The 14,235-nt window shown below is 44.4% G+C and overlaps 1 protein-coding gene across 2 annotated transcripts in view; it reads right to left on the reverse strand.

Annotated features, from left to right (window-relative positions):
- Window positions 1–7,530, reverse strand: part of DRD2 (dopamine receptor D2) — a 253,047-nt gene extending 245,517 nt beyond the window's left edge. For both annotated transcript variants that reach the window (XM_044278450.1, XM_044278448.1), the window contains exon 1: window positions 7,261–7,530. In XM_044278450.1, the coding sequence (XP_044134385.1) occupies window positions 7,261–7,530 (270 nt within the window). The remainder of the gene's footprint in view (window positions 1–7,260) is intronic.
- Window positions 7,531–14,235: the final 6,705 nt, after the last annotated feature.

A 14,235-nucleotide genomic window follows, 5' to 3' on the forward strand; every position in this document is an offset into this window, starting at 1 on the left:
GGTGTGACCCGGAGACACAGATTGTGGACACAGGCATTCGTCCCACTTATTACAGTGCTTGGATGCCATGTGGCGGATCATGCTGGTGGTGGTGAGGTTGCTAGTGTTCACGCCCCGGCTCATTTTCGTATGGCACAAGTTGCAAACTACTATTCTTTTGTCATCCGCACTTTCCTCAAAAAAGCGCCATACAGCGGAACATCCACCCCTTGGTAAGGGAGATTTCCGCAAGGTGGTCCTTCGGGGAACAGTTGCGTGCCTGTTTGGCATGGCCCGCCTTTTCCCTTTTGGCACCCACTGCCTCTTCCAGCCTGTTGCGGTGCTGAAGATCCCTCCCCCTCTGTACTGCTGTCCTCGCTTGGCTTTCCACCATCCCAAGTTGGGTCAGTGACTTCATCTTCCACCACCCCCTCTTCCACTTCCTTACTCTGATCACCCTCCTGATTTGTTGATCTAACAACAACCTCAGTGATTGACAACTGTGTCTAATTCTCTTTATCAACCTCTTAAGACAGTAATTGTGGTTGACTCATTGGCAACTGTGTCTCATCATCATCCACCTCATTAAACACTAATTGCCGTTCCCCACCGTCATGTTCTTGTGACTGTGGATGCTTAAGAGGTTGGGAATATGGGCACATGATCTCATGTCCCTCTTCAAGCGTGTTTGGCGAGAGGGCTAAATCAAAGAATGGAGATGAAGAGGTCCTATGAATATCTGAGTGTGGGACCACTTGTTTGGCCAGACTGTACGTGGCGGGAGGAAGGATGATCAGGGTGAGGATTGTGTTTACCAGACTCTTTGCTACTGAGAGTCGACTTGGTGGAAGACAGGGTGGTGCTTAACCGACTGGAAGCATTATCTGCTGCAATCCACCAGACCACCTGGTCGCACTGATAACTGGGACATGAAGCTAGGTATCATGGATGTGGATGTGGCAGCAGGCACAGTTTCTCTGCGCAGGGCCACAGCATCTGCGCGCACCATCAGCATCACGGCCACTTCCCCATCCCTTACTGCTCACCTTCTTCATTTTAAATGTGATATATGCTTGAAAGTATGTCACACGTACAGTAATGTAGGATTTGGAGGTGTATGCGCAAAAAAATTTAAAAAGGCATTTGTGATTAGGAAACTTTATACAGGACAGGTACCACAGGTAATGTCACTGTTTGTAGTGTCTACGAAAAAAGTTACACTGGATGTCAATGATATTTTAGGGATGCACACACTTTAAACAGGAGATGTGGCATGGATATCCGCAGTGGCATTCAACTATCCGCAGTCGACACTGTGACGGACTGAACTATCACCGAGGCTGCTGGAAAAGCCTAAGAGCTAGCCTCCTTCCTACGGACTTTGGACCCAGAACTATGGAGACCTCCTCAGACCTTTTGGGGTTACAAGGAACTATAAACCCTGATTTATGTGTGGAATTTATATGCCACATATTTCCTATTGCCCATTAAAGATGCAGGGTGTGAATTCAGCAATACAAAAAGGGTTAACTCTCCACCGATTGTGTTAGTGATGGGATTAAGATAGCTAACTCTAGGAGTAGCCGATTCCGGTGAAGAGGAGTAGATCACCCTATGATACACGCAGGAGTTAATCCCATCACATGTGTCTCCTCTTTCCCTATTCATTCCTTATGGAGAGGGTGAAGATGTCTGTTTGCATGTTGTTCATGGTTGATTGATTTATGTTGTTAGACTTCTTGAACTGTATATATAATGAGCTGATCTTCAATAAAGTGAGTTCCTGTTTAGGCCTTCAACATAGAGCCTCGTCTCATGTGTGTGGGGATAGCTATACGCTGTATCCTCCCCTGGCTATAACCCCTAGCTCTTGTAAGAGCTGTTCCTGTTCCTTGCTCCTATGATGGTTACGGTGTCCAGTGGAGTGCTTGGAGCCCTCAGGAAGCACTAGGAGCATCCATCAACGGAGGTACCCATTCGGGGTGCCAGGAGATCTGCTACAGACACTGTCTACAGAAAAAGTGGACTTGATGTCACTGATACTTTAGGGAAGTGCACATTTTAAACAGGAGATGTGGCGCAGATAATTTAACTGTCCGCAGCGGACTATTACACTGTATTTAGCGCATGATGCGCTAAAAATATATATTGCTGCTGTCACACACAATGGTCCTTAAAAAGACTTTTTGGGTCTCTGAAAAGTTTTTGTATAAAAATTGTCCTATTACACTCCCTACACTGTCTGTCTCTTCCTATGCACAGCAGTCCCTAACACTGATCAATTTAGCGCAGGTTGCGCTACAAACATATATTGTTGCTGTCACACACAATAGTCCTTACAAGGACTTTTGGGTCTCTGAAACGTTTTTGTACAGATAAAATATTCAATTACACTCCCTACACTGTCTGTCCCTTCCTATGCTCAGCTTTTTCTAACTACGAATGAGCCGAACATGCGTCATCGGGTGCTATATAGCACCGATGACGTGTTCTGGCCACCCAATCACTGTAATGCCAGTACCCAATATGGCTACTGACATTACAGTGAGGGCAGTTCTTAGCCGCACGGTTATTGGTTGCGTAGCAGCCAAGAAACGTGCGGGAGGAGATTTGAGCATGGCGCTCGAGCACATGCGGTACTCGGCTGATTACCACCAGAATGGTAGATAATTTCTGCTCATGTATACAGGGAATGGCAATAATATTAAATACTGTATAACAATTAGTCACACTCACCATAAAGAGTCTAAATACTGTATCAAGAGAGCATTTGAGATAATATCAAGGGAGCATTAACATACATTAGTATACACATACTCTGTGACATGGCGAGCAAACTGAGGGAACAAGGCCCCAAGCGCAAGCACCTAATATTTAGTATTATTGGCATTTCTTGTATACATGATCATTATTATCTACCATTCTGACACTATTTCCACTAGGATCTGTCATAACTAGTGTTGAGCCAAGTGGACTGCGATTCGGATTTCTGGAAAATGTTGATTTGTCACAAAGCCAAATTTCCTCATGCTTCTTGGTAACTAATCATTTTTTTCTGAAATGGTTGTAAAAAACAAACAAATACATACTCACTTCACTCATTTGCTCACGGACAGGCCAATCACTGGCATCTTGATTGAAGAAAACGCACCAAATCTATGGTAAAACTGACCAGTTACTTTTATTCTCCAGGTCAATAAGAATCTGGCAATACCACATATATTTTTTTTTTCTTGTGTTTTTATATTGGAAAAAAAAAAACTTTTTTCTTTTAGTCACCATATTCTGACCCCCTATAACTATTTTGTAGTTATTTGTATGTGTACAAAGCTGTGTGAGGGCTCATTTTTTTGTAGCCCGATCTGTACTTTTCAGTAGTACCATTTTGGGGTGTGCTTGACTTTTTAATAAATTTTTATCCAATTTTTTGTGGAAGGAGAAGTGGCCAAAAATTGTGAATCAGCCATTTAGATTTTTGTTCTGTTTTGCTTTTTTCCATATGGGATAAATATTTTTATATTTTAATAGTACACGCTTTTTTGCACGCGTCAATACCCATGGTGTTTTGTTTTTGGGGGGTTAAAGAAAGGTGATTTGAATTATTATTATTTTTTTATAAAAACTATTTTTCCCCCACTTTTTTATAGTTCCCATAAGGAACTATAGCAAGCAATCATTGGATTGCTATCCTGATATACTCCAATGCATTAGCATTGGAGTCTATGAGGATTTTACTGTGTTTCTATGGAGCCCAGGCAGGAGCAACACTGGAAAATGCCGCGCTCTTCCACAGGAAGCCAGGAGCCCGGACCTCGCCCTGAACCTTGGGCGCACAGCGAATCCCAAAAGAAAGAAAAATGGTCCAGCTTCACTGAAAAATACTTGAGGCTTTATTCAATCCCGTGCAGATAAAAACCGACATACAGCAATGCACAGGCAGGGTCTCTATAGAAATTACTATGCAGCAGTCTCTTGCACACAGGAGAACAAGGGCTGCTGCTAACAAGCTCCGATTCTTCTAATTTCTGTCGGGGAGTGCCTTTCTGGGTTTTAACATGCTCTGATGCTGTGTTCAGGTTTGACCATGGCATCTGAAGTGTTAAATGACCGTGACCGGACACAGACCTTGGCTGTTGGTGCTCGATGGTGCCATGGCTATGGCGCCCACTACGCTCGCAGGCTGGCACTATTTTTAAATGCCCAATGTATTTTTACGTGGAGCAGTTGAGAAGTGGTTAATGAGTAAAAATTAAAAGTGATAGGATCACTATATAGGATCACATCAGAAATGTGGAGCAATAAACTATGGTAGTCATTTCTATAAACTGAATGGCAACATGGCTAATGACTTCTACCCTCTCTGTCAAATTAAAAAAATGTACCTACTACTTTATCCAATTCCCACTTTCTTTATGAAAAATGTCTTAAGAGTCATCATCCTAGTTCATGTTTTCTCAATTTTTCCCATTTCAGCATGTTTCAAGTCATTCACCTCTGTTATCATTAGAGTTGAGCGGACACCTGGAAGTTCGGTTTCAACGGGTTCGACCGAACGTTAAAAAAAGTTCATGACCTGAATTTGACCTGAACTTGAAAACCCTGCAGAGTCATCAAAAAGCATACAAGACTGCTGCATGACTTGGGGCTCAGACTGCTTGGCTAAATTGCAAGGGGGTGAGATGAAAGACTGATGGCCATGGGCAGTAGGTGCCAACTCTCAGTTTTCAGCAGAGGACTGGGTGGGAGAAAATGTGAAGGAACTGGAGACACTGTTAGCCACCCAATCTACTATTGCCTGTACTTGTTCTTGCCTCACCATTCGTAGAGCCGCATTCGGCCCTACGAAATAATGCTGAAGGTTCTGTTGCCTACTCTCAACTGAAGAAGGTGTTTCACTTGTACGTGTAGCTGGCACAGATCGCCAGGTCCTCTCCCTGCAACAGGAGCTCCACCAACATCAGCAGCATCACCATCTGGGCCATGTCCCTTATTTGACGCTCTCCTCATTCTTTGCATTCACCCACGAAACTAACAGATGCTTTATGTCAGGCGACAATGTAACCGCCAATAGTCAACACTTAAGTTCACTGACAGTAAAGCTATGCCAGTGTCATAAAGAGAAAAAATTTCTTGAGGTCACACAACAGTGTGACAGTTGAATTTAATACAAATACTTCACTGTAAAAAAAAAAGTGAATTTGTCAATGTATCATCAGTATTTACTGATTTTATTTGACTGGCAGAAATGCAGCATAGGCCGCAAATGTACTTTCAAGCAACAACAATTGCAATTTTTCAACAAAAAATGTAACTGCAGTATTTGGCGGTTTTATTGGACTGTCAGAAATGCAGCCCAGGGCAAAAAGGTACTTTATTGCCCAAAAGTACAAGGCAAAAAGGTACTTTATTGCCCCCCCAAAAAAGGGATTCTTTAACCATAAATGAAACAGATGGATTTAACTGAGATTATATTTCAATCTCACAAATTAAGCACAGGTTCGTTTGTTTTTTACATTAGAAAATGTGGATATGTCACCCCTACAATGGAACAGATGGATTTGCCGAATTTATCTGCCTGCCTGTCACATATGCAGTGCAGGCCTCAGAGTTACTTTGCAACAAAACATTTAAATATGTCACCCCACAATGGAACAGATAGATTTAACTGATTATATTTCACTCTCAGAAATGCAGCACAGGGGTACTTTACAGAAAAAAATGGGTATGTGTCACCCCCTGGGTCCCTGAACTCACAGACGATATTATTTTCCCTTCCCCGGCCCATATGCGGTGCAGGTGCGCTTTAAAAATGGGTATAATGACAGCCACTGAACTACAAGAACAGGATTAAATGATTGTCCCTTGCACATATGCAGTGCTGGTGCACTGATGTTGCACAAAATGGCCTCTGACGCCCACCTAACTAAAAGACGGATTAAAAAATCACTGGGCTTATGGCAGTGAACAAAAATGTTGCATTGCATCCCCAAATAAAAAACGCTGTAGATCATAGACTTCACACCAAATGAAGATATCATAGACTTTCCTAATCTCTCCCTTACAGCAGCAGCATCCTCTCCCTACAACTAGTAATAGCAGAGTGACGTGCAGCGCTACGTGACTTCAGCTTATATAGAGACTGGGTCACATGCTGCACTTCGCCATTAGTACTTGTTGATTGGCTGCCCTGCAATAAATTGTCAAACACCGAACTCCAACCCAAACTTTTACAGAAAAAATGTACGGGTCCAGGAACAAAAACCCTAAAGTTCGGTACAACCCAGGACTTTACAGTCTGGGTTCGCTCAACCCTAGTTGTCATTTAATTTGTAAGACAATTCTTCCCAAGATACAGTATTTCTGTAGACTAAATACAGTATAGTGCAAAAGTACCTTCCCTCTTCCAAGTATTCTTTTCTGATCTTCCATAAATGAAAACATTTATATGGAAATCATATAGCACAAGTTTTTAAAGCATTGCATTTACTTGATATCAGCCATGTGAAAAATAACTTTAACATATAATTGCACCTAGGCAAATAATGACTATACACATATTTTTGATTACTAAACTCTAATAGTGTTGGTCCAAAAACAAATCTTACAATTTGTCATTTAAGCAAAATTTTGTTCAAAATATGGCTTACACAAGCCAGGAAACTAGAGATAATGCTTACAGATCGAGCTGTCGGAGCAGCTCTCTGATGGATTCACTAAGAAGGAAATGCTGCAGATAAAGTGAAAGCTGTAGAGGATAAACTAATGAACATTTTTAATAAAGACCAATAGGAAAAATACTTTATGGAAAAAAGTTAAGTAGAAATAAGTAAAGTTCAATCATTAAAAAATGTGTCATTTAGGCTTCCATATATTTTCCACATTGTGATTGACTTTGGTTTTAAATAATAAAGACATTTTAAAGAGTTGATATTTGTAAGCTATAAAAGTTTTCACAAAATAGGATTTATTACCGGTATCTGAACTATTGGAGGCTGGGTTGGAAGATTAGGAGCTAATGAATACCCCGGACTTCTTTCTGACGGCCCATGACTCTTCCCCAGAGCACACTAACAACATTAAACAGCATTTGGCTGTACAACAATACTTACAGACCGCATGTCTATCAATATTTTATGCTGCCCCCAGTGAGCTCAGTATAAAGGCTTAGAACATTCCATAATATCCGCATGGGTAAAACGTTATCATTGTAGACATGCATTCAACTTCAAATGCAGAAAATGAAAGACATGATATGTTAGATGACTTTTATAGTAAACCTACCTCAAGGTAAACCACCCAGGGCATCACCAGTGTTGCCAACAAAAGATCAGCTACAGCAAGGCTGACAATTAGGTAATTGGTGGTGGTTTGTAGAGCCTTTTCCCTAGACACCGCCATGCAGACCAAGACATTACCAAAGACGATGACAAATATGAGGAGCGTAAGCAGCATGGCATAATAATTGTAGTGAGTCTTCTGATCAATAGCTGTGCCATTAGTGCCATTATTGTATTCATCATCATTGTACATGGACAGATTCTTTAGATCCATGGAGGTGAGAAGATCCCTCTCCAAATTAGCCCTGTGGAAAAGAAGAAACAGACAGTTAAGAGTAATGCATGGCACATTAATTTCCCATGTTTATATTCTGCACATAGTGTACTAGATATTAAAAAGATTGGCTGCAGCCAATCACTGGCTGTAATGGTAAGTCGACCAAGGTCTCAACTAAAGCTAGTGATTGGCTGCAGTGGTCATTCATCATGTTGACATATCATTGCTGGAGTGTAGAGAAAAGAAACCATTGAGATCCTAGCTTTCTAGAAAGCTCCAGAAACTAATTGTTAGGTTAATAATAACTCATTTTGTTATCTTACTGTATTGCAAATTGTAAAAAATCATGTATTCAATTACAGGTTACACTGTATCAAGTAGTATTCATAGATTGCAGAACTTTTTGGGATAGTCTATGTTCTTCTTCATCAAAAGAGTCTGAAACGTACCACTGGGTACTACTTTATACAATGTGTCCTATTTATCTGGACCAAATTAAATTAAATACTGAAAAAAGTCGATTCACTCTGAGCAGAAATGATGGCCGCCAATGATGGTGCTATGCATCAGCCACTGTTGTCAACAGACGAGCCTTTGGTGGTGGTTAGTGTTGATCGAGCACCAAAGTGCTCATGTAGAACACTTTGCAATGCTCGGGTGCTCTACAGAGGACCCGAGCACAATAGGCACCAAGCATTAAACCTGGCACCCCCTGCTCTGAAGAGGGGAGGGTGCCGGTTCCCACTGTGGTCTATGCAGAAGATCACTGCACAGTGAGAGGATCCCCCAATGTGAGTCTGCGTCTTAGGATTCCCTGCTCTGACTCCACATATAGTTATGTCCATATATGGATTCAGTGCTTGGGGACACCCAGTGTTTTTAAATCCAATGTAGCATCTATTTCTGAAAGAGTTCTGTGGGGATTTGAACTCACAACATTCTACATCAGAGGCAAGGACTTTAACCACTGAATTATAAAGCTGAATAATAAACTATGTCAGAAAAACCTCATAGTAGCTTGTCATGTAGTAAATATTCCTTTACAGCAGAAGTATAATTTCATATTTCAGTGTAGGTTAACATGTAGCTGTATAGCATAATGGTTAAAGTTCTTGGCTCTAATGTAGAAGGTTGTGAGTTCAAATCCCAGCAGACACGTTTCAGAAATAGAGGCTAACTTACATATATATATATATATATATATATATATATTTTACTATAAAAAATGTATGGCACAAAATAAATTTGCAATTAGTTAAAAAAATTATAAATAAAAAAATAATAATATATATATATATACATTACTTACTACATTACAAACTATTATGAGGTTTTTTTTCTGACACAGTTTATCAGTGGTTAAAGTCCTTGCCTCTAATGTAGAAGGTTGTGATTTCAAATCATGGCAGAAACTTTTCAGAAATAGAGGCTAAATTGGACATAAATACACTGTGTCATGACCACCCCCGCTTAATTCAGACCTACGACCACCAGGACGCCCAATCGGGGGGTAGACTGAGACGGGGGGGGGGGGTACAGAATTACCCAAACAGTCAATCCTGGACCCACCTTATTTTCTGCTGCCACCAGGGAACGAGTGTGTAATTGTAGGGTTAGGAGTTCAGACCACTCACAGATCAGCCCCGGTACCACGCTACAATCTAACACCAGTCAAGTCACAACCCAGTTATGTCTCTAATACCAGTTGATTATAAAACAGGTAGGTCTCTTCAAGGCGTACAAGTACTTTGCTGCAGTGGAGCTTAAAGCCATAAGAGAGAGACAACTTAAAAGATATAAAAATATCTTTTACTTTCAGTAACACAGAAGTGAAACAAACAAAGCATACAAAAATGTACAGAAAAGAATACAATAGCAAGCTGGGGAGCATGTGTAAAATAAACTGGGATAAAAAGAGAAATTACTATCTTGGACCTTGCCCATGCCAAATCCAGGCACAAACTTACGTTCCAACGGGCAGCCTATCAGCGGTGAGACCACAGGGCAAAAAAGCCCCCTTTTTCCTTGTGCAGGAATTTTTATGTTGCATATTCTGGGAGTGGCAGGGGTTTGGCCCGGCCAGTCACTGAACAGGGGAGGCTGTTCAGTGGGTGTTTCCTAAGGCAGGTCTGCTTCGCCTCCCTGCCACCCCCGGCCAGAGTTTTCCCATTTTTGCCAAAAGGGCCCATCATTTCGCCTGCACAATACTGTAGTTACGGAAAATCAGGTGCTTGGGTTGGTTTCCCCATGAATTTATGAACAATTCAGGAGACCATTACTCCATTTCTCATATGTGGGGGGCCCTAGCTCTGTCCTGTCTGGGTTCTGTCTGCTTCCCTCAATACAAGCTTTGTTTTGAGGGGGCTCCCATGCCGGTACCCTAATTCCGGCCTGAGTTATGGCCAAATATGTTTTCCTGGGTGAATAAGACATTGGCTCCCAGGCGCTCCCTGCGGACATCACATGCCATCCCTTTGAAGTGGACAGTGGAGGGGAGTGGGAAATGACCGTTCGATTACCCTGGGTGCCTATCAAAGAAGTTGGGAGACACATGTCTGAGGGTTTCCTTTGATGATACACTGAACATGTAGTCTAGGTGTAGATTCTCTCCTTTGAAGCCTGCCCCGAGTCAGAGATACTCTTAGCAGGGGGTAATAGCATATCATTGCTACAGGAACAGCCATATATGAACATCCTGTTCCCTGGCTAAGGTAGAACTCTAATTTTCACTGGAAGTGGTTCATATTAAACGGACAATCAGACCTCAGTCATAAATACATAAGTATGACTAATTTCCGGATGGTGGCACGAAATCGCATCACACACTGACTTGAGCATCGCGCTGCAGCACACGAGGTATTCGGACGAACACTGCAATGAGCCGAGGATCGCGATGCTCAAGCCGAACTGGTGTTCGGCCGAGCATGCTCGCTCAACACTAGTGGTGGTGTTACAGTGTGGGCAGGTGTGTCTAGTCAATACAGAACTGCCCTACACTTTGTGAATGGTACAATGACAAGCCCATACTACTGTAATAACATAATTTGTCCAATCATTGTGTCTCGGCATGAACAACGCAGGCCGAATTTCATCTTCATGGAAGACAATGCACCACCTCATCAAGGTTGCATCAATAGGGAATGGCTGCTTGAGACTGGAATACCTCTAATGAAGTGACCTGCACTTTCTCCAGACCTGAATCCCATTCAAAAACTATGGGAACAGCTGAGTCGCCATGTAGAGGCTTGTTACTCTGTACCCCAGAACTTCCATGACTGCAGGGCTTCCCTTTAGGAACAGTGGAATGCCATGCCTCAGCAGACAATAAGTCAACTCTAAAACAGCATGTGATGTCATTGTCAAGCCATAATTGATGCTCAAGGCTACAGGACAAGTTACTGAGACATTGACTTTTTTTGTGTTGTTATACCCACCACTGTTGGCTTTTGTTTCAATAAATTGTTTGAGTTTATATAATCACAATTGAAATCACCATATAATTTTTATCACACATTTTATATATATATATATATATATATATATATATATATATATTATACTGAATAAATCAAGTATTATTTTCTTTTCACTTCACACATACTTGCTATTTTGTATTGGTCCATCACATTTAAATATGTTTAAGCTTGTGGGTGTAACGTGATTTTTTTTAAAAAAAAAGTTCCAGGGGTGTAAATACTTTTTCAAGGCACTAGATAGCTAGATAGATAGACTTATCCACAACTCCTCTATAAGTTTCATAACAGTTACATCCATTGACAGCCAAAGTATCTTCATAACAGTGGCACCAGCAGTTGACTCGATAGCAGTGACATCCATAGGGGTTATGCAATGTAATTGGTTGTGTACCTGTAGACACACATGTTGGTAAGGCTGAGGTTCAGCCTGCATTTGTGGGAGGGGCTTGAGCCTTTTTAAACCCCCACTTACCTCATCACAGTGGGCGTTCCGGTTCTTGGTGATTCACTGGCTAGTGTTCGTGTGTTTCCTGGTACCTACGGTCGCCTCTTGCTGAGTTCGTGTCTCCTGGTGGCAAGTAGGGGGGCTCTTTCGCAGGGCAAGGGCTGCGGCGCTCTGGCACCCTCCCTCCGCCTCATGCTACAGGTGCGTTCCAGCGTGGAGCGCACGGGCTTCCGGGTCCCCCCCCTCCGCTCGTCTCCCTGTGTTCCTGGCGTATGGCGTCAGGGGGTGCACCCGGCAGCCGGTCCGGCTCACCCATGCCAGGGGAGGGGGTTCTCACAGGTCTGGCCGGCTCTCCTCGTTCCCGGCACGGCGCACGGAGGCGCGCGTTCCAGGGTGGAACGCACGCACTTCCGGCTGCCAGACCTCGCCGCTCCACTAGCTACCAGCGGCAGCATGGACCAACTGGCCCAACAGCGTCTCCCTGATCGTCGGGGGGGGGGGGGCGGTTTTGTCTTCCCGAGCAAAGCTGCACCTCGTGTCCGGCATAGCAGCCGGTGCACATGGGCGTGCGTTCCAGGCTGGAACGCACTCCTCTTCCGGCGCCTACCAATGACGTCACCCACCCCTGCCCGGTCTCCCTGGCTGCAATGTGAGCTTGCGTTCCACGCTGGGCACGGGCTCAGGGGCAGCCAGGCCAGACGGGAAGAGGGGAGGGGAGAGAAGAAGTGTCAAGAAATAAATTAATTATTAAATAAAGCAATATAAGTATGGGCAGCAAACCCATCACATAGTCTGTGTTAAAAAAAAAAAAAAAAAAAAAAGGGAATGAAAATAGAGGTACGTTCTGGAAAACCCGCCATATAGTCCGCATCAAAAAAAAAAAAGGGGGTATTTACAGGAAACCCGCCATATAGTCGGTATCAAAAAAAATAAAAATAAATGTAAAATTCATTTAAATATGATATTAGTTTTAATTAAGCCCATAAAAAATATTTGGGTGTCCACGTAGGACCGGTCTGGCTCCATCCCACCTCGGGCATCTGACCGGCAGACTGTGACCGGCAGACAAAGACTTGGCGACATGACAAAACACGATGGCCTGGGCGAACCAGGAAGACCAGACACCTCGGACGTGACGTCCGAGGTGTCTGGTCTTCCTGGTTCGCCCAGGCCATCGTGTTTTGTCATGTCGCCAAGTCTTTGTCTGCCGGTCACAGTCGGGTGTCCGGTCACGGTTTGGTGGCGCCCCCTCCTTCCCTGGTACACCCAGGGCTCGGCTCACTCCTGGTACGCCCAGGTCTTCACGTTTCTTGTCTATCACACGGGTTCACGCACCTGTCCTTCGGCTTTCAGGTCTCCCAAAGCGGCCATCTTCGGCTTCTCCCCTGGTCATTCTTGCTTTCCGTAAATCCGAGGTTCATGGCTTACCACTGCCCTTCGCGGGCCGCTGCTACGCGCAGCCTCTATTTCAGGGCTACGCGCCTTCTCTCCTGTCAAACCGCCTGGTACGCTCAGGCGACTCTCTTCGGTCAGGTGTCCCATCCGATGCGCTCGGATGGTCGCTTGGCCTTAGGGTGAGCCCCAGCCTGGCCAGTTCGCCTGGTTTCGCAGGTTGGTGGACACCCATGGCCTCTGCACTTTCAAATGTTTGTCGCCTGTTGCTTTATTTGCAGGAGTTTGTTCCCAGTTCTCCGTTCCTTTCGGTCCTGTTCAGGTAAGTTCGCACTGGCACCACCTCGGTCCCAGTCAAGTCTTAACCACGCGTTAATTATCTTCGTCTGTTCGGTTAGGCCAGGTTCGTCTGAGCCGTCTCGTGAATTCCGTTACCGGTACGTGTCTCTCTGTCGTGCACCAATCTAATTTCCAGTACGTCGTCACCCTCTCCTTTTTTTTTTCCTATCTCCCTTTATTTTGTCATGCCTTGTATTTTTTAGCTGCTCTGCCATGTCTCGAGCCTCGGATATGGAGGACGGCCTTTCCATCTCCGGCTCGATCGTGTCAAGCCAACCGGGTCCCTCATCCCTTCGGAGCTGGACCATCCCAAAACTGTTGGCCGAGTTAAACCGAAGAGGCATTCCACACCCGGCCACCGCAAGAAAGGCAGAATTATACAAACTGCTCATGACCAGCCCTAGCACCGCGGCAGTGCAACCGGAGGCGTCGGCCATCCAGTTGTCCCTGGTGCAGCTGCAGGCGACCCTGAATTCCCTGGTGGACTCGGTAGCGGACGTTTGGGCAAGGGTTTCGGAGCTCGAATCCCGGCCACCCGTTGTACCCCCGGCTCCCGTTCCACTGATGACGCCATCTACATCAGGCTGGCTGGCTACAGGTACGCCAAGACCCATTCCACAGGTGTCCCCCTCTCACTTAATTCCTGATAACCTTAAAAGAGACATCCTGGCGGGGAAAGATGTCAATCTGGCATCAATCCTCATTGCCGCTCAAGATGTTCCCGAGAACCAGGTCATCAACTGTGGTGATGTGTCGGTGGTCCTTCGGGCCAAGGATTCACGGCTCAACCGCAAGTTGACCATCCCGGAATTTGTCTTGGCCTTTAGCCTCTTCGGGGACATCGTCTGCACCGCACAGCCAGAGAGAAGAGAGGAACTGGACAGCTATTTGTACCTGGTCACTGACCTAGGGCACAAGTATGGTGGGTCGGCCTTCTATGACTACCACCGTTCCTTTGCAGCCAAGGCGGCGGCAGCCATGGCCCAGTTCCAGTATGTCACCAGCTAGTCCTTGATTGACACCAAACTTTTCTGCCGTCACTTCGCTGGC

This window comes from Bufo gargarizans, chromosome 2 (assembly GCF_014858855.1).
Source record: "Bufo gargarizans isolate SCDJY-AF-19 chromosome 2, ASM1485885v1, whole genome shotgun sequence".
Lineage (NCBI taxonomy): Eukaryota > Metazoa > Chordata > Amphibia > Anura > Bufonidae > Bufo > Bufo gargarizans.